The sequence below is a fragment of the Eleutherodactylus coqui genome, chromosome 1, assembly GCF_035609145.1.
Source record: "Eleutherodactylus coqui strain aEleCoq1 chromosome 1, aEleCoq1.hap1, whole genome shotgun sequence".
Taxonomy (NCBI): domain Eukaryota; kingdom Metazoa; phylum Chordata; class Amphibia; order Anura; family Eleutherodactylidae; genus Eleutherodactylus; species Eleutherodactylus coqui.
The window spans coordinates 477,039,453-477,060,635 of record NC_089837.1 but is presented as its reverse complement, the minus strand read 5'-3'; the positions used below and the strand labels follow the sequence as shown (position 1 = coordinate 477,060,635).

The 21,183-nt window shown below is 45.7% G+C and overlaps 1 protein-coding gene across 1 annotated transcript; it reads right to left on the bottom strand.

The window, feature by feature from the left end:
• Positions 1–2,980: 2,980 nt before the first annotated feature.
• On the bottom strand, positions 2,981–20,708 carry PTGES3 (prostaglandin E synthase 3). The gene is made up of 8 exons (XM_066584745.1): positions 20,555–20,708; positions 10,837–10,950; positions 7,729–7,798; positions 6,093–6,191; positions 5,893–5,982; positions 5,739–5,801; positions 4,659–4,683; positions 2,981–3,985 (listed from the first exon to the last, which is right to left on the bottom strand). Coding segments are annotated over exons 1-8 (483 nt in total). The 5' UTR covers positions 20,557–20,708; the 3' UTR covers positions 2,981–3,965.
• Between the last annotated feature and the right edge of the window lie 475 nt (positions 20,709–21,183).

Here is a 21,183-nt window from a genome sequence, read left to right as displayed (position 1 = left end):
TGGTCCACAATCAGGATGTGTAAAATATGTATTTAGTTTAATAGGGATAAATTAACAGATCAAACAAGTATATAAAACAAACGGGGCGGACAGTATTAGGGGTGCAATGCATTTTGAGGGAAACTCAACCGCACATGTCTATATGATTAGCAAAAGCGATGTATAAATAGAGCATTTGAACTTTTGGTAGGCAAACGGGGTGTGTGTTTTAAATTCCTGCCATGGCATTCAATTTGGCAGGCAAAAAGACAGCAAAAAAAAAAATGTTTATTGCCGTAGATAGTCACATTCCGAACCAGAAGTAGTCGTGCGCTGCAGCAATAAGAATTGTGCAGAAAAACTAGGATTAATCTGACTGTTAATCCCTTTTCCATGAGTCCATCATGACAGCACACATGCAGGTTGCCCTCTGACCTGGCTGGACAGGAAGAGGAGAGTTCAAAAGACCACCTCTTACCACCATTCTCCATTGGCTTCAAATTAACACAACTGTCCGCTCACACAATTTTCCACTTGCAGGGAAAAAAAACCAAACAAAAACCAGCATGCTCCATTTTTGCGCAAACAGCTTCCAGAGAAGCCAATGGAAGATGTCCGACCTACGGCACTTCAGCAAATTGACAGGCAGGAATTTAAAGAAAAAAATAAGTTCTCTGTATTGTCCATGTCCAACAGCAAACTGTGTGGGCAATCCAACAGTACAGAAGCAGCTAAATGACAGGTATACGCAGACGCCGGCCACGCACAGGGTCAGATTCCGCTGCAGGCCCCCGCATGCGGAATCCCACCTGTTCGTGTGCAGCCTAAAGGAGAGCCCCCTGTAAAGTTAGTTAATTCACGTCTTTATATTAAACTGATCATTCCTGGAGCACCAGGTTTTGTTTACTCACTTGAGATTTTACATGACCGAGACATACTTCAGAATCCCCACCAGTAGATGTTCTTGTGACCAGAGAATTGTTTGGGGACAGCTCAAAATCAGGCATCTGACAGGCTATCCTTTCTTGGTATAGCCCAGTCACACCAGGTAAGTCCCCTCCCTTTTGATTATTCCTTCACCTTTACCTCTTGGACATTGACCTTGTTTCTAATTGTATTGAGTTCAGAGAACACGCCTCTATCTCTGAGGGAAGTAATGGAGCTGGGGATTTTAATGACTATTTGGAATTTCCTGTGTCCTATAAATTTTTTAAACCTATTACAATAAATCTAAAAAACACCTTAATAGCTCTGTCTTTGCTGATCTTTAATTGGGACTCGTGCACCTAGAAAATATTCTATTCCCTGAAGAAACTTTTGAGGGATGTTTTGTAATCGCACATCTGTTTGGAGGGGGACGACGACAACTCTGTTTTAAACCCTGCTGAAGTATGTTGAGGGTCATCTGTTCTCAGGCCATTCCTTATTTCCCCCCTACTCCCACTTTGCCATCACTGTTTATCCAGAACAAACCAGGAGATAATAGTCACCCCTCCCATCATATTCCAGATTGTGTTGTATAGATGGATGAAAGGATTGAAAGTCCAAACGCGTATTCTCCACAAAAATTGATAAAGCATAATGTGTCTCCAGAGGCCACCACACCCATCCAGGGTTTCATCCATAAAGCTCATTTTACTGAATTTGAAAGTGCTTCCCTCACAGGCAGCCAAAAGGAAATGTATCAGATTAGAAAAACATGGCTGCTTTCTTCCAAAAACAGCACTATTGTTGGCCATGAACTTATGTCTCATACTGCAGCTCAGATCCATTAAAACAAAGTCGTCTAAGCTACAGTAATGTACACAACCCCATGGTTCAGCCCACTCTGGAGCTGGCAAAGGCATGTTGCCAACAAGTACCATCACTTTTACAAAACTCGTATCAAAACCATCTGCTCATGGCATATATATAGTTCCTAAACTTTTACTGGTCCCAGACTACCTACCAAATCGCACTTGTAGAAGTGTTCATACTGTGAGGAAGAGAAGTCGCACCACCCACAGGCAAGAACTGAAGGTAGTGGACAAGTACATGTGTGAAGGATCTTCACATTTGCTTAACACTCACCTACAGGGAAAGGGTAGGATGAAGTTGTAGCACAAGAGTACTTCTAACTCCAAACATCTCAATCTAGTTAACCCCAAGCCAATATATAAAACATATCCAAGCTTCACACCACCAGGGAGATGTCTTACAGAACTGCTAGCTGCAAGGACAGGAAATGCTGGTGCGAGGGGCCTTTGAGTTTATTCTTGTCCCAATAGGGATCAAGGGTCAACCTCCATGTGGTGTAGTAGCAGGGAACGCAAATAGGAAAAAAAAAAATAATTTACAGAATCTCCTCATTTGAACATATTCAGCTCATCTACAATTTAAACAATACAATGATATAAAGACTTCTAGTCTACATGGGCCTGGATATCACTCATGTTCTCCTTCCTTTTCACAATACCATAGTTGAATGGCAGTTAGGCAAGAAGGTGGAGTATAAGCGATTCCTCCATCTGTCAACCAAAGATGGAGGCAATGAGCAGGAAACATACATGTATTCTTTGCAAAATTTGTTTGAGACGGGAGCTGCAAAAAAATAAAAAAATCCTCCAGAATGAAACACTGACCAATGTATGTCACATCTACTCTTATTCAATTCAAAGGTTACTGTTCCTTTAATAAATGCATGGATTTCTGTACTATTGTCTAAATCTTTTAACCCTTTCAAATTCAATTTTGGATTCAGGGTTTCCTAGGGGGCCCTTTCTCTTTCTGCCATTATACAATGGCGCCATCTGCTGGCTAGAGCCAGTACTGCGGTATGTGACATGCTGGAGAGGCCCTGACAACAGAGCGGCCAGTAATACCCTGCAGGACGTTTTCCGACATCGGAGCTGTACAGGCTTCAAAATCGGAATGTTGAAAGATGTCAGTGGATTGGAAAGGGTAAAAGTAAAATGTAAAAATATGACCATCTGATGCGATTAATACATAAATAAAATAATCATAAGTCTCTTAATAGTTTATTAGAAATAATGCAGACAATTAAAAAAATCCCCATCAATTCCAATACAACTTAGGCATTTCACCCAATTAAAGAAATAAAGAACAAACAAAACAGTATAGTGTATTAACATTGTTACTCTTTCCTTTTTAATATATACTGTGACAGTGCAAATACAATTTGGTCTAAATGTATAGACTGATGAGAGAAACAATGTACAGCTGTCTACACTCTTCCAAGGTGGAAATGCAAAGGGTCAGACCAATTGTACAGGACTCATGGTTACAAATGGGATAGGCTCATACACCTTACTTTGCATCCAGAAACCCTAAATCATTGTATATAGAAGTACAACCACTGCAGGACACTCGGGACTACTGGTTCAGTAAGATCGGATGGAACCAGTACTGGGAGCACTCCTGATGTCAAATTTTAAAGATAAGCAATTCCCTTATAAATATCAATTGTAATAGATCTGTGAAGAACTCAAGATTCCAGTTGTAAATAGTTCACCCTCTGTCAGTGACCGTGAATGAACTACCTTGGCTGAGGACACTACGGTTGGATACACAATGTACTTCAGAGAATTATTATTTAGTGATGTCATAGTGGTTCTGATTTTTTTTTTTTGTAGTTTTCAATTCAGCATTTAATTTTGGAGAACACATGCTCTCATGTAAACCGGGAGTAAATGAAGACTTATTATAACCACATGTGATTAGGGATGCACAATACACGCAAATGTATTATGGTTAAGACAAATTTAAAATAGCAGCTCCTTAGTATTAAGGTTTGAGTATGTCCTGTACAATTGTAACTTCTACCACCTGGTAAGCGCCATTCGGTGATACACGTACGAGGCTGACTGGAAGTACTCTGTATTTACAACTTGGGTATCAGCAACTGTTGCAGAGTGTGTTGAAATATTCTTTCCACCCATTCTCCCACCCTCCTCCCGCATTTTGTTTTCTTTTAGGATGTTCTATTTTTATTCCAGGTCAGGCATTTCTAGAAGAAATAAAAAAAAGACAGGTTACAAAATTAATCCATACATTTTAAGGGTTTTTTCAGCCACTAAGCATTTAATAATAGTCTTTCCATAAAGTTTACCTCCAGTACCAAAGTCTCCAGCTTCTCACCGAAATACACTGAAAGTTGAGAAGGGCCAGAAGTTTTGATTCATTTATTCGGCTTGAGTGTCAGTCTTGCTGCTCAGAGCAAACTGCTCCCCTCCCTACTGTGTCAACACATCATACAACCAAAGGGCTGTTATTTGCATTGAACTAAAAAAAATGCTGCAATTTGTAAACTGGAGGTAAAGTATGAAGACTTTATGATATGTAATCTAAGCAGCCAGATAGCCTCTTTAGACATGAAAGTTTAATACAGTTAGACCAGCTGTCCACGGCCGTTGCGGCGGGGGATCACTGCGGAGAATCGCGGCATGCCACTATTTAGATCCCGCGAACGGAGCATCGCTATGATTTTCTGCTCGTGGACGCCATGGCTACGCTTTCCATAGCAACGCGTTACGCGCGGCTGGATTATCGCAGAGGGGATCGCACTGAAGAAACGCCTGTGGACAGGCAGCCTTAAACACGAGAATGAAAATATAGCCAATTCTGTAACAGGCACAATACAAAATTTGGGGTGTTTGTGTGTATAATAGACTAGAACTTACTTTCATCATCGCTGTCTGGTGAATCCTAAAAGAAGAAAAACAAAAACACAACATTTTAGCACTTCTGACAAATACCCTGCAGAATAAGTGATGCATGCAATTTTAGGGGAAAAAAAATCCTGCGGGTGCATTCACACGTTGCCAATTTGCTGTACATTTTATCAGACTTTGGTGCAGATCTGCAGCAAAATCAGACAGACCGCATCAAATCAACAACGTGTGAATACACCCTTTTGGTAGGTGCCTTTATCGGTCTGCCTGCCAGCCGACTCAATGCTACACTAGTTCTAGACTAATGAACCATGTACACGTAACTGGCATAGCTCAAAATTCTGTCAAACGAAAGAATTTGAATAATCGTGAAGTGCAAAGTACAACCGCCCCCAAAAATGCTCACTATTCATTTGTAAGTCGTTATCACTAACGTTGTCACCATAAAGCCCATCACTGGCTTCTTGTTCCGTGTAAATGCTCCCTGCTCAGTGCTTCACGAGAAGCCAGCGGAAAATTGTCTGTCTAAACGCTTTGCACAAGCACCAACATCCAGAGCGGTGACGTCAGCGGTCAGAAGATGGCTCGTGGAGTCGTTAAGCTGACTGTCGTCCCGTGTAAAAAGGGGCATTAGGATGAAGCTGCTGAATTCAGTCTTACAGATGAGATGCCCTCCGGCATGCGGTTTGTATGGAGGGGGATTGGGAGCTGACAACTCACACCAGCTGGCAACAGCCACAATCAGCGCTCGCAGACTGCAGCTGTTAACCCTTTAAAAAAAAAAAAAATCTGATCTATTAAAATAAAGTATCATTTGTCCCACACAAAAAATAAGTGAAAAAATTCTGACATTGACCGAAATTTGCTTGATTATATTCAACATCTACTCTCATAGGGAAACACCGAGGTAGCAGGCCAAACAGAATTTTACCTTGGCCTTACTTGTGTATAACCACATTCTTACAGACAATTCAAAAACCAGCAAAAAAACCCCCAAAAAACAAAAACAGCGATTAAAAAAAAGCAAAAACACTAGTGGAAATGCCTTATACGGTACGATAAGACAAACTAAGATCCCAACAAACTTACATCATCTGCACCATCTACTTCTGGTAAGTCTACATCTTCATCTCCTCCCATATTGTTCATCATCTGTAAAATATAGCAGGCATGAGGCCATCCCAGGCATTGGAGGTTGTATGAATGTCTCAAAACAAAGAAACTAGATGAATATTTCACTAACCTCTGAGAAGCGGTCAAAATTGGACATGTCTTCATCGGAGTCGTCTTCCCAGTCTTTCCAGTTGTTAAAGTCCACACTAAGCCAATTGAGCTGTTAAAAATATATAACCAATGAGTTTCAAAACTTGGAATAAAAGCAGTGACTTATTACAGTTCAATACACATAAGAAATGTGAGGTTAGTGAAAAAAAAAAGCACTACCTTTGCCTTCTCTTTTGTCAGTCTCGGCCAAGACTGGCCAGATTCTGCTTTCCGTAAACAACACAAGACAGATCTGTCTGTTCTTTTATGTTTAGACTCCTGTCAGGAGAAGAGAAGAGCGTGAGCCGAGCGAGCTACTGATTCACTCCCAATGCTGACAAGTGGAGGCAGCCATGCACTTCAGTGCGGTATTCCGCACAACTGTTTATGGAACAATCTCCCAACTACAAAGGATGTGTTACCGCCATCTATTACATTCACAAGCTAGATTTCTAAATATCTACTTCCAGTTTACAAGGGAGATATCAAATCTGTGCCGAAACCTCCGCTTGGAGGTTCTGTCGTGGATTCGATACAAAATACAAGAAAAAGCGCTGCATGTAGTGTTTTTCCTCTTCCGGTAAAATGGCAAGCAGCTGAGCGGAAGCCAAAACGGAGCCCTTTATAATCAATGGGGTCTGTTTCCGTTACAACATGGACCGGTTCAGCCAGGGATTCCCCTTTCCTGCTTCCCGAACGGAGCAGGAAAACAGAACCCCACGCCGCCGATGTGAAAGCAGCCTTATTCTCTCTTTTTGCATACAATAAGAATGCAAGAAAAGCTGAGGAGCGCAGACACATTGTGTGGTGAGAAAGTGAACCATTCTGTAATGAACGTCAATATTAAAAACCTTAGATTTGGCATAGTCACCATATAGTTCAACGGCCACACAATACACGGCACCAAGCATATACAAAACCAAGTCCTCAGGTGGTGATCTCAGCTTGGAGAGCAGTCGGGAGATGGAAAGGGTATTTCACATCTGTCCACATTTGATGGAAACTCACCATGCTTGAAGACGGGTTGGCGTTTCCCCATCGTTGCTGGTGTACATTGCTCTCATGTGGTGACCATGTACAATTAACTTTAACCCTTTCCAATCCAATGTCAGGCCTGCCCTGACATTTTCCTCCACAGCTCCGATGTCGGGCCTGACACCGCAGTGCAGGCGTGTATCTGCGCCCGATCATCAGACACATGGGGTGCAGATACACTCCTGCACTGATCCTCATCAAGGACCCCCGAGAAGGCAGAAAGGGTTTTAACCCTTTCTGCCTTCTCCTTTACACATTACATAGCGCTCAATTAGTGCTATGTAATGCACGGAGATTCCGGCCGGCGTTCATGTGACCTCCGGTGTCACCTGACCCCCAGCTGTCACATGATCGCCGAGTCGGGAGCCTGAATGGAGAATGCGGAAGTATTATTTCCGCATTCTGCCTGATCATGTGACCGCTGTGTGCCACCTGACCCCAGCTGTCACGTGATTGCCAAGCCGGGAGGCAGAATGCAGCAGCAATACTTCCACATTCCCCCCCACGGTGTAGTGAGCACCTGCACCCTCCTGAACTCTGTCAGATCAGGAGGGTGAAGGGAAAATTTTTTTGGAGCTGGGGAGAATGGATGAGAAAAAATTAATTGATTGGAAAGGATTAATATTAGATACTTTAGAATCTGTCAAGAGATTGACCTTTTCTTGCACTGGGACTTACAAGTGGTCTTGGCAGATACCATCATTTACACAGATCAGGTGGTGACAGAAAGGTGCCGTTTGTAACAGTTTAATATACAATAAAAGGAAAAACAAGAACTCACATTTGGATCAATAGACTGATACAGGTCGACTTCATTTAAGTATTTAACGTTATCAGCTCCTCCCAGACAACTACAAAATGAAGGGGAAACAAATGAATACAAGTGTCTGAAACGGTTAGGCATTTCCTCCATTTAAGCAATTAATATATTCATGTCAGGTTTTACTTCAATGAACCTATAAAGCCAAATCTATTACCAGGGCTCAAATAGTGAAGAGCATTCATGAAATCACTGATCAGTATTTTAGTAGTTTACCTTCAATTTTACCAATGTGTGTGTTCTCAGATAATGGCATAGAAGACTATGAAACAAACTCAAATTGAGTTTTCTGCAGGGTCTGATTTTCACGAGACCGGAGAATCCCCGTTTTGTGTACGCAGGCCATGCACTAGACAATACAGTTCAGCTTTGGCAATAAAACAAGGTGTACTTACCCGTCTTCAGCCCCACAATTCCTCTGCCAGAGGCCGCAGTGTCACCGCCTGCTCTCCTGGCATCAGCATTCACATACTGGACGCTATGATGCCGGGAGATCAGAGAGCCGACGCTGTGGCCTCTAACAGGCAGCGGTCTCCTGACTTCCGCTGTCACAGACCAGAGGAATTGTGGGGCTGAGGATGGCAAGTTCGCTTTCATTTTCAGTCATTAGGCTCTAATTTTAAACTATAATTTTGTAACTTGACAACCTCTTTAAAAGTGTTATAGTCACTTTACATACATAAAGTGTAACCAAACTTTCTTAAAACTTTTGACATTTTAAAAAGTTTTGATCAGTGGGGATCTGCTCACCCAAGCGCTATGCCTCCTCTGGCCAGCTGAAGATTGGCTCAATCGTCTGAGGAAGATGTCCATGAACCAGACTCAAAATACACCAGCTATGGGATGGCGTTGATTTATACTATAAGTCCTGACAGTTTCTGGCATTATAGTAAATTTAATGGTTTGTGCGATTCTGCCCATTCATCAAAGCTCGACCTACTTGTAGAAAAGTCAAAATCAACTTTTCGCTAAGTCAATGAAGTGTTTTTATATCCCCCCCCCCCCCCCCCATCTGCTGCAAATTCAAAGTTGGGTCAGGTTTTCCTCAGCGGACAACTGCTAACTACCGATTTCCCATTTATATCAATGCAGCGAGTTTCTAGTCTGTTGGTAAGGAGCATCAGAAAAAGAAAAAAACAAAAAAAAAGTAAAAATGCCAAAAGGAACATTTCCCTTTAGATTAAGCTCACATATGGCAGAATTGTCCCAGAAACCTCTACGACTATCCCTTTCATGTAAGTCAAGCAACTGCTGCAGAAACTACCCCATTCAGACGTATGGAACAGTTTAGTTGGAAATATTTCTTCAACAGAGCTGTTGTGATTGGTTGCAAAAAGCCCCCAAAAAGTTGTCTGCATGATTGATCACTACATTATCTGACGTCTGCAGATCTGAGCCCCTTCATTGTCAGCATGGGTGGAGACCCCAGAGGTCGAACCCCCAATTGTAAAGTTTTTATGAGATGGGAATAACCCTTCGTTCTTACAGCTCTTTGGAATCCCAAAAGGTTGGAATCCACCGATCAAAGTGACCGCTTATCCTAGTGACACGCCATCACTTGTAAACCGGAAATTAACCCTTTAAGTGTGTATGACCAGCTTTAGTGTGTAACTAGTGTATGTATTACAGATTTCTAAGTGAAATAATGGCAGAATTTATTGCCCTTGGCATTTAACCGGGTGTGTACAGGTCCTCTGAATGGCTGTTGCTGCAAGTGTCAAGAGGCATTGTAACTACAAAGCACACAGATCACAAGGGGAATAACTAAGCGCCGGCAGAGCGGGAAAACCACAGAACATTGTTTGATAAGCATGAAGGTTGGACTGGGAGGCAAGCCAGAAACAGCAGCATGGCGGACCGCTTTATAAAAGCTCTTGTAGTATTGCACACTGGTTTAATGACAAAACTAGAAGCCAGTGGGCTCCAATGCAAGTAATGCGCCGAGAACAGACAAGAAGAGCAGATCCATTTTCCAGATCTAAATTCCTAAGAGTAAAAACCGCCAGTAATACTACAGAATGCCAATTTACTAGACAATCAGTAATGAGCACAAGACAACTGGTTATTGTAATGGGTCACAGTAGCACTCGTCAAGCATCACATCCTGCAGCTTAAGGCCCATTTACACGCAAAGATAGTCGCTGAGGTCTGAAAGATTTAGTGAGCTCTTTGCATGAAGTGTTAGGGGCCATTAAAACTATCATCTTCTTTTACATGTAAAAGGGCCTCCACGAACTGTTTGCAGAGCCCAGCATGTGATTAATCACAGGCCAGGCTGTGCAGACAGCTGAACTGTTCTGCTAGCGGCCGCTGGCAGATTACCTTGTTATCTGCCAGATCCCGTGGACATAACACTCTGTTTTCTACTGACAACGGTTTGCTTTACCTGTCAGTAGCCGAACTATGGATTTTAAGTTCACCTTAAAATCATTGTTTAAACGAAAAGTGCGCGATGCCTGCGTTTACATTTAACGATTATCGCTCATTTTCAGTTGCTTGAACAAATTTGGAGTGATAATCATTACATGTATATGGGCGTTTAGGTGCTGTCCAGACTTCAATTAGTTCTATTGTTTAAAGTTTCTACTTTGCATACAAGTACAGTATATAGTAAAAAGTAGAATAAAAGCATATGCTGAATATGAACAAAGCCCAAGTCCCATGAAGGAAAGTTTAAAGTGAACCCATCAGCAGGGTCATGCTGCAGGAACCACGAACTGTATGAACCCGGGACAGTCCATTTAGCCCATGTATGTTTAATTCTGTAATGCTGCTGCAAACATACTAAGAAGTTTGACTGAGCTCAGGCAGAGAAGACAACTGGGAGAAGAGTCATCTACATATGGGCATGTGGCAGCCTTTACTGGTACTCTACACTGGAGGCAGGTGGCTGGCACTGGTATTTAAGGAGCTTTTTTTAGTCCTCCCTGTATATAGGGGTAAGTAGCCATCTGGCACGGCTTGTTGTAATAAGACCCTTCCTTTTATGTGATACCAGCAGTTAACGAGGCGATTACTAACAGGTCCTCGTCACAGCGATCAGAAGGTGCGCTCACCCACAGCACTTACCTGAAGCCTAGTTTATCTTTTTGAAAGTCTACTTTCACTTCTTTGCTGTCCTCAACGCAAAATTCAATAAAGACATAATCCCTCCTATCGTACCACTTTGCAGATGCTGATTGCCTGTGGACAAAGAAAAAATTAATTAAAGACATTCACAACAATTGCATAATACTCAAACAATGCGGCAAAGAACAACATGTTCTGGGAGAGCCCCTCTGGGGAGCTGCTTCAAAAGGGAGCTTGTCCGGTCCTAGGAGTCCCATAAACTAAGTTTATAGGCTCATACAGTAGGTTGGGGGCCGCTATTGTTACACTCACCTGCCGCCAGGTCCCAGCGCTGTCAGCCGCAAACTTACCGCTGACTCTAAACAACGGACTACTTCAGCGCACGAACAGAGTCTCTTCCTTACAGGGAGCGGCGGGTCTGTAGGCTGGTAAGACACCACCCCTGGACTCCGCAGCCCCCAGCCCTATGAGCCCACAAACTACATTTATGGGCTCATAGGACCCGACAGGTTGTTGTGGAGTGTAATATTTTATGTGCGCGCTTTTTGGAATTTAAAGTGACCCTCTAATCCTAAACTTAAGTTTGACTATGTGTTAAAAGCTTTTAGTCCCCATACCTGGTGCCCATGTTCCTCCACTTCAGTCACAGATGCATACGGCCAGCTCCACTAACTTTATCCCATGACTGATCTCTTTTAAAAGGGGTTGTACAGGGTTAAAAATAAAACCATGGCAGCTTTCTTCCAAACACAGCACCACCATTTTCAATAGGGTCGTGTGTGGTATTGCAGCAAATGGGAGTTAAGCTGCAATAGCAGACAAATTACAAAGGGTGGCGCTGTGTTCAGAAGAAATCTATGTTGTTCTAACATTTTACAGAATCGAATGTGTTCATTAAAATGACAAACTACCATACTTTGCACTAAAAGGACAAAATTGTATAAGACAGAATTTTACTGGAAAGCCAAAAAGCAAACTAGAAGATACTAAACCCGGCGCAATTTGCAGCATTTTATGTTGTTTATGAAACAAAATGCATTTCTATGACAAAACTAGTGCAACCTATTGAGAGATGGGCTGCTATAAGCAATGGACGCCAGAAAACCCGCTCAAACCGCGGTAGAATCGTCAAATAAGACAGATCTAGACCTGATAGTTCAGGAATCCACTAACGGTGCTTTTAGATGAGCCAATTGTCGTTTGAACGGTCGAGTGATGTCACCGCCAACTCGCTCACGTTCATGCAGCCTGTTTTAGACAGATGCTCGTTGGCTCGTTCAGATGAGAATCATTCAGTCCCTGTATAAGCGAACGAGAAGGACTGGATGAGCGCCGCTTAAACCGAACAGCCAACGATGGTATTTATCCCTGCAGAAAATGGACAAACGAAAGCGAACGATTCTTCTTGGCCGTTGGCTCGTGCTTCAACCGACTGAACCTTTTTAAAATGATCGTTCCATCTACCCTGTTTCCCTGAAAATAAGACATCCCCTGAAAATAAGACATAGCAGGGGTTTTTTTTGAATTTTTGAGGATGCAAAATGATTTTTCAGGCTTTCTGAGGATGCTTGAAATATAAGCCCTACTCTAAAATTAAGCCCTACTAACAGTTAATTTAAAAAAAGTCAATATAAATAGTGTCCAGGCAGCTATAGATGTAAAAAAGTTAAACCTTTTTGAACAAAAATTAATATAAGACACTGTCTTATTTTTGGGGAAACATGGTAAAAGCGTCCTAAATCACATGGGGTAATGCCAAGACAAGAACTAGTCAGAAGATGACCTTTAACCTCAACAGGTGGAAACTGTAATAGCAGTGAAAAAAACCCCCATGATTTCAGACTACCACAGAAAAACAATGGCGCTGTCTAAAACACCTTCATTAACTGGGTTGCCACCAGCTTCAGTTCGCCCTCTCCACACCATCGCAGCACTGGATCCCAGGAGCCCCTCACATAGGCGCTACATGGAGAGTGAATGACGCTGCAGTAACGAGCACGTTGCACCTTATCAGAGGGAGGAATCCAACAACATGCGGGCGGTCTGGGGAATCTCAACTCGCCGAGGTTCCCCTTAGAAGCCATCACAGACACAGATGGCTGTGCAGGATAGATGCCAAGAATTAGGTTTCCACACCGCACCCCTCCATGTTACTGTAACGGCAGCAGCTCCACCAGCAACTTACGGTACTTTTACACCGGGCAATTATCGTCAGAGTAATTGTGTGAAAGTGATTTTTGTCGATCGCTGTCCCATGTACAAACCTCCAGTGACCGCGTACCGAGCGAGAAAGGTCTCAGGAGTCGCTTTGCTTCAGATCACTGAAAGCTAGCGACTAACTTCTCCCCCTGTGTAAACAGGAGTCGTTCAGTCTATGATTGAGGTAAGATCTCCGGCACGCTCTGCTTACACTCACCGTCGTTGGGACAGCAGTCAGGCGCTCATGTAAAGCTTGGGTCCACACGGGCTGACTTACCAGTGGACACGGCAATAACATGGACATGCCACGGCGCAAGTGAATTCCCAGTGCGGGCTATTTCTTCAGCTTGTAGACGAGATTTTCAAACTCTTGTCCAGTTTGCTGCTACTGTAAATGCAGTGGAAACTCCTTTCCGCGTGACCCCCCACCCCCAGGATACTTTTACACGAGCCAAGTGAAGGGCAAAAATGAGTGACTGTCATCCCTTGTAAACACAGGACTGACAGTAATAAGAGACAAATTGCTAATTAGCCGCTCCCTGCTTGGTTTCAAGCTCACTGAAAATGAAACGACTAGCGAGTAACTTCCATAAACAGGCAGTCGTTCATCTTTGAATGGCTGCCTGTTCAGTGAACGGAGGCAGCCGGCAGAGGCCTCGCGTCCACAGGTGGATCGGTGTCCACATACAGCAGCCCGCAGCGGAATCCGACCCCGCCCACGGCCGATGTCACCGCTTACCCACCCAGGTTTTATTTTCTTCACTGTGGATGTGTGCGGAAGCGCAGGCTCAAAAAAAAACAACTTATGGGGCTCCAAACGTCAGGGAATGGAGCGCGGTGTTTTATACTCACCCCATTCCTGCGCTGCGCCAGCAGCACGACTCCTCTTAGTAGTCTGCTTACTGATTCATCTCACAGTTTAGGCTGCTTTTGGAGAAGGCATGTTTTTTTTTTTTGCGGGACAAGTATTTTTGAAAGGCATCCTTTTTGGACGTATATTATGTATTGTATATCTTATTTGTTTAGGGGGATCAGGAAAAAAAAATTAAATTCTGACATTCGTTTTTTTTTAATTATTTCATCTTTATGACATTCAATGCGCAAAATAAAGAACACGCTAACATTCTGTGGCTGAGCGCGATGCCGCAATACATGTTAATACCGTTTTTTAACGTTTGCTATTTTTGTACACAATTTTTTTTTCAACATTTACTTTTGTGTTGCCCCATTCCAAGAGACATAGCATTTTTAGTTTTCCATCTACGGGGGCTTGTTTTTTGGGGGATGAGCTCTAGCCCTCATTTATCCAGTTTTGGGGAACATAACATTTGTTTGCTTTTATTCCCTTTTTTTTTTCTAGAGGCAAAATTAACAAAATCTGACCGTGCAGTATAAAAGATATGGCAACTTCACTCTGCAGGTCGGTCCGATTATGTAAAAACCAACCATTTTTTCCTTGCTACTTTTCCATTTTTTTTAATTTTTTTTTAAAGTATTTTCCATTTATTGCTACATTCAAAAGACCTTTATTTTTTTTTTTGTCAACAGTGCTGTGAAAGAATTTTTTTTTTTGTGGGATGAATTGTACTCTAATGGACCATTTGTTGATATGTGCGACATTTTGAACACATTGTATTTCGTTCTGTTGTAAGGCGAGAGGCAAAATTAGCCATTTTCGCCAGGTTTTTAGTATTTCTTTTCACAGTGTGCACTGTGGGGGTTAAAAATGTACTTTGTTCTCTGGTTTATTATGAACACAGCGATTCCACTTATGTGATTTTTTTGTATTTGTGTACATAGTAAAGGTGTAAAGGTAGGGTTTGGATATTTTTATTTTAACTTTTTATTTTTGTCTTACTATTTCAGCCTCATGGACCACTGTAGCTGGCAGATCTGAAGGCTATATCCAAACCTCTGGGTGCCATAGCAACTCATCACGGTAGGGGAGATGGGGAGGTTGGTTGGATGGGTGACAGAGGAAGTTCCCCCCCTTTTACATGCAGCAATCAGACAGTTGTCATTTTTTAGCTTGAACTGACAACTGTCTGATCAGGTTACAAAATACTTCAGTATTGCAGTGTACTGTAAATTTACTGGCACTCTATTAAGTCCTGCAACCAGACAGGGCTTAAAGGGGTTGTCCCGCGCCGAAACGGTTTTTTTTTTTCTTCAATAGCCCCCCCGTTCGGCGCGAGACAAACCCGATGCAGGGGTTAAAAAAAAACAAAAACGGACAGTGCTTACCTGAATCCCCGCGCTCCGGTGACTTCTTACTTACCTTGTGAAGATGGCCGCCGGGATCTTCTCCCTCGGTGGACCGCAGGTCTTCTGTGCGGTCCATTGCCGATTCCAGCCTCCTGATTGGCTGGAATCGGCACGTGACGGGGCGGAGCTACGAGGAGCCGCTCTCCGGCACGAGCGGCCCCATTCAGCAAAGGAGAAGACCGGACTGCGCAAGCGCGTCTAATCGGGCGATTAGACGCTGAAAATTAGACGGCGCCATGGCGACGGGGACGCTAGCAACGGAACAGGTAAGTGAATAACTTCTGCTTGGCTCATATTTAATGCACAATGTACATTACAAAGTGCATTAATATGGCCATACAGAAGTGTATAGACCCACTTGCTTTCGCGGGACAACCCCTTTAATAGACAGAAATCCATGGCTGTCCTGAGGGCCTTTATAAGGCTTCAGGCTGACATTGTAACCAAACAGCAGTCTGCGGTCTCATCGTGGCCGAGTCACTCAGGTGATAGATGACACTCCCTCAGTCGGGCCATTTAAATACTGCAGTTAGTATAGACAGTGGCATCTAAAGGGTTAACGAAGACACTCGCTTAGCCCTTTTAAAGCATATTGAAAGGGGCTGCCAAGACAACCCATTTAATTAAGATACCTTTACATGGGGTGATCGCCCAAATTATCGCTGGAAAGTGAATTTGGGCGATAGTTTCCTCACGGACAAGAAGCTGCCGACAGGCCGCAGAGCGAGAAAATGCTCACTTGTCAAGAGCCGTTTTGTTTTTAGGTCACCGAAAACCAAGCGATTATTGGGCCGTGTAAACAGGAGTCGCTCAATCTTTGAGAAACTGCCTGTTTACTGTGAATGGAGGCAGGCAGCAAGGAAGATCCCCCGGCCCGCTCCGCCGTCATTCAAATGCACGTCTGCATCCTTAAGGCTGGGTTCACACCGGGTGGAATCACTGTGCAGACTTTCTCCACGGAAATTCCACCTGCAATTTTAATCCTAAAGTGGATGAGATTTGCGCACGCTGCGGAGAAGCCGCAATGAAACTGACATGCTGCGTGAAAGTCAAAGCCGCGGCATGTCAACTTTATCGCAGTTTCCGCTGCAGCCATCTCTCCTATGGGGAAATCTTGCAGAATTTCCGTGCGGTCCTGGTGCGGATATCGCGCGAGATTTCCATCCTCCGTGACCGCAGCTCAATGGCGAGGCCACATGCAGATTTATTGCAGAAGTTTCCATGCCTGTTCCATCTGAATTGAGCTCGCCACAGAAACAACCCCCTGGAGAAGTTTTTGGGGGGCTGAAAATTCATTTGTGTGAACAAATCAGAAGAATGTGGGGGGGGGGGGGGGGGGGGATGTGTGACTATGGCCGCCTGCATTACTAATACATCTGTGCTTAAAGGGGTATTCCAGTGATTCAAAGTGAAAGTTACACGCTTCATCAGGTGAGGGATTACACGTAATCGTACAATATACTGATAGAACTTGCAAATAGGAACGAAACCATTGAAATTCATTGGTTTCATTCTGCGTTTTCACTCACATCGCGCAATTTTATCTCACGTGTGCCCTTAGAGTAGAAAAACGGAGAAAGCCGCATCCTGTAAAATCCTCCTCGATTTGAACAGACCTTCTTGCTTCCGTTCACTTCTGTTCTGCTTGGTTTGCTTCTGTGAAGTAGAACCCGCGGTGTAGTCTATACGGCGCAATTTTTTTTCTCCACGCACGGGTTTGAATGTGCTGAAAAACGTAGTGACCTGCTACTTCCCGACACGAAAACCAGTGTGAAATCTGCACACATTTGCCCGTTGTGAACGGCTCACCCTGCATGTGGCTCCACCGGCATACGAGTGCAGAGGAGGAAGCTGCGCAGAAAGATCTAAAGTGGATTCTATCTGTGTGAAACCTGTTTGTAACCTTAGAAGGCGGAACGAGAATCTAATTGCACTGATTAATCCTAACTCGGCACGTCACCCCGCTTCGGTTTTCTTCTGCTGTTGCGATTTATCAAAGCCGCGGTGCGTTTTTTACGGCGCATTTATCACACCATTTGCACTTCTATCGTACCGACATAAAACTACACGGAAACCTCCAAGTAAACCCAGAGCGATTTAATAAACATGTTTTACAACAGTTGTCATAAATACCCATGTGTTATCACATGTGAACATACCGCAACCACGTTCACACGGCGGAATGTGCTACGGAATTCATGCCAATTCTGCATCGCAATGGAATGAGAACCCGAGCCCAATATCCTGCACTACATGATGCGCCCCATCTGGACACGAAGTCCACGCAGCGGTATCGGCACGCAGCGGTATCGGCACGCAGCGGTATCGGCACGCAGCGGTATCGGCACGCAGCGGTATCGGCACGCAGCGGTATCGGCACGCAGCTTAGCGCCACTGACTTGGGCTAGTCCGGATGTGGATCCACGGCAGCTGGAATGCAAATCCACACTGAATCTTTATGACTTAGATTTGGCGTGTGAACGTAGCCTTGGGGTGCAGATTTTGATGCAGATCCACAGATTTTAATAGGATCGACATGAAAAAAAATAGTAAATTTTCTGCAGCAGAAATTACATACATGTGAACGCAGCCTTATTGCCTCTGGGCGAAGTGTTGGCGAGATGTAACAAGCACCGGTGGACACTCTGCATATGGGCAGAGAAACTGCTTAGGTGGTCGACCAATCGCTAATAGGCCGGCTGTACGTCTCCCTCTTGACGCTGAGAAGTGTACTACCGAGCTGCAAGCATTCAATGCTGACAAACCAGCGTCTGCTCGCTGATTGTTTGGCCTTGCCTGTTTGTCTGGCAACCAAGTGATTGGAGTCATGTTTGAGGTTTGTATAAACGGACCATCATCCCTCTGAGTCAGTGTCATGGCAGAAACCCGGCCTCACCTCCCCTTGTAGACATTAGTAACTCGCAGCGTTGTAGCATCGCAGCCCATTCGCTCTGCTGGCAGAGATAGCGTATGGGCTGTGATTGGCACTGTGCATGCCCAGGATTCTGGCGTCACGAACATGCACAGTGTGACTTTTTTTAAATCCCCTATTAAACTCGTATTAAACAATGCCCTCTCACACGCATTGTCTCCTTGAAGCCCCAATGCAGGTGTGAACAGAAGAATGGAAATCCATAGACTCACTGCCTACATGCATCAGGGAAATACGCCCATGTGAATGAGCTCTACGGAACAGGTAGCCAAGACGGACGCATGCACAGTTGCAAGATTTCAGCCCGGATATCAATACACAGGTGGCGGCAGCAAGGAGTTGGAGGGGCCAGGTTTGTGTTGTGATCTGCCGTCTTGGAGGGATGATGGCATCGCCCCGGCTCAAAACGATTCATTTGCAATACTGTGTGCATGACTTCCAAATAATGCCATGTGCAGACACAGATCCCGAGGAATCGCTCAGATTGTGATAGCAGGAGCCGCCAGACGGATCTCCGCTGTCAGCCTGACAGACAGGCTGACCGCGGAGATTCTTGGCGATTCGCAGCATGCTGCGATTTGCCAGCCACGAGCGGAGAATCCCTATGCTTCTCCACTCGTGGACAGGGGGCTGTGCTCTCCATAGCAATACTATGGAAAGCGTGCATTACGTTCCCCGCGGGGAACGCAACTCAAAAGCGCCGGTGGACAGATCCGCACCGGAAAGTCTACAGTGTATTTTGCAGATTCTTTCCGCAGCATGAGGTTGAGATTTTAGAATCTCGATGCGGAGGGGTCCACACAGAGGATCTGGGGTAAATCCACCCCGTGTGAACGCAGTCTGAAGGCACCTTTACACGTCGGGCACATAAGCACTCCCCAGCTGTACCAGCGACTATCCCAGCAAAGCTTTCCATAAGATAGTCATTGAAGCGAAGCGGCCGGGGATCGTTCACAGTGAACAGGCAGTGGCTCGGATGCAGCGCCTCCTGTTTACACTGACCGAGAAGCTGCTCAGCAGTCGTTCCACATCAGTGAGACATAATGACGACCGAGTGCTCCGTGAGGGTACAAGGGCCGACAACCGCTCAAAATTGGTCATTTGAGCAATTATTCGGGCTGTATTAAAAGTACCTTTAGGCCCGATGTCCACGGGCGGCCGCCCACAGGGAAGCATGGGCGTGCATACAGACTTGCAGTTGGCGCGGGCACCTCATCTGGTCACCAAAGGAGGGGGGGAAAAAATATTCCAGGAGGTTCTTTATAAAAAAAACTACCTCCCTCCTCCCAAGCAAGCAGGTAACTGTGGCCCCGAGAGCCCTAGGACAGCTCGCCAAGGGACGGCAGCGTCCTCCGGGGTCAGTGCCGCCCCCCCAAGAGCCCCAGGGCATCCTTTCTGCAAGGCGGCAACCCTCAGGCTGGGTTCACACGGGGCGTATTCCCGTCGGAAATCTTGTGGTTTGGCCGCAGCAAAAACCGCAAGATTCCCGCCGCGGTTCAAGCCGCGGCGGCTTTGAAGCCGCCGGGCTGCGTGCTTTTCCGTTGCGGCCGGCGCTCCATAGAGGAAAGCACGGCCGCAGCGGAATGAAAAAAAGAATGGACATGCTGCATATTATGAAACCGCGGCTGCGGCGGTTCCAGACGGACTTACCGCAGCGGATTGGCCGTCTCATGTGGGCGAGATTTCTGAGAAATCTCGTCCACATGGCTGGCTAATCCCGAGATTAGCGGCCGCGGGCGGATCTGCTGCGGCAAAACCGCCCTGTGTGAACCCAGCCTCAGGAGTCAGCGGCCCCGAGAGCCCCAGGGCATCCTTCCTGCAAGGCGGCAACCCTCAGAAGTCAGCACCCCGAGACACCCCGGCTGCTGGGTGGCGGCATCTTCAGAGCTCAGCAGTCCCAAGAGCCCCAGGACACCCCGGCTGCTGGGTGGCGGCATCCTCCGGGGTCAGTGGCCCGAGAGCCCCAGCACACCCCGGCTGCTGCGTCCTCAGGGGTCGGCGGCCCCACTGCCTCCCCGCAGGTGACGGAGCAGAAATGGAGCTGCGCACTGCAATGAATGGGCGAGTAAGCGGATTACACGCTGAGCGGAGACAGAAGCTTCTGGAGAGAAGGCCGGGGAGGAGGGAGCGGCGGTGCTTCACCTCACCCTGAGCGCCGGGAGACGGGCGGACGGCTGCAGAGGGGGAGCCGCCATGGTGGGGAGGCTGCGCGGGGCACGCGAACAACGACTCAACTCCGCCGGTTACTGATGCCGCGGCACCGCCTTACCGAGGGGCGGCGCCCCCTCCCGGCCGCGGCCCGCTGCCCCTCCGCATACTCACATGTTGCTGCGCTTCTCTCGGCTTTCCGCTCCACGCTGCTTCTTCCCGTCTTGTCCGCCGCCGCTGCACGCCGCTCGGCTCCTCCTCCAACTCTCTCGGGCCTGTAACGTGACGTCACCGGTGGGGGGAGGAGCCTGCGCCCGGCCTCACTCTGAGGAGGAGGAAGCGCGCGTGCTATCGCGGCAACACAAAAGATCCAGGGGGCGGGGCGTAGAGCGGAGCGCGGGAAACCAGCCTGCTAACCCTCCTCCCTCACAACGGCTGCCGGAAGTGGGTTGTGCGGCTGTCATGGCTGCCGGGTCGTCTCATAATAGTATCACCCGCTTATTTTCCTGACACACCAGCACATTATACATGGAGTGTAAGGCGCTGGCGGGCAGAGCTGTTCTCTGTACGTCGTAGAGAGCGTGTAAGAAGCAGCACAGGGTTTATGACCCGCTCACCCGTAGAGACAGCGGCCCCTTATTGTGGGATTATCAGGAACGTTGTTTTATCTAAAAAAAAATGTAGTCAAGTTTTTTCCCCCTTGTTTTCTGGTGTTTTTATTTAATTTTAGACAGAAGTGTAGTTTTTGGATTGTCCACTAGATGTCAGCAGATGAGACTAATGAAAGGGCATGTCGGCCGCTA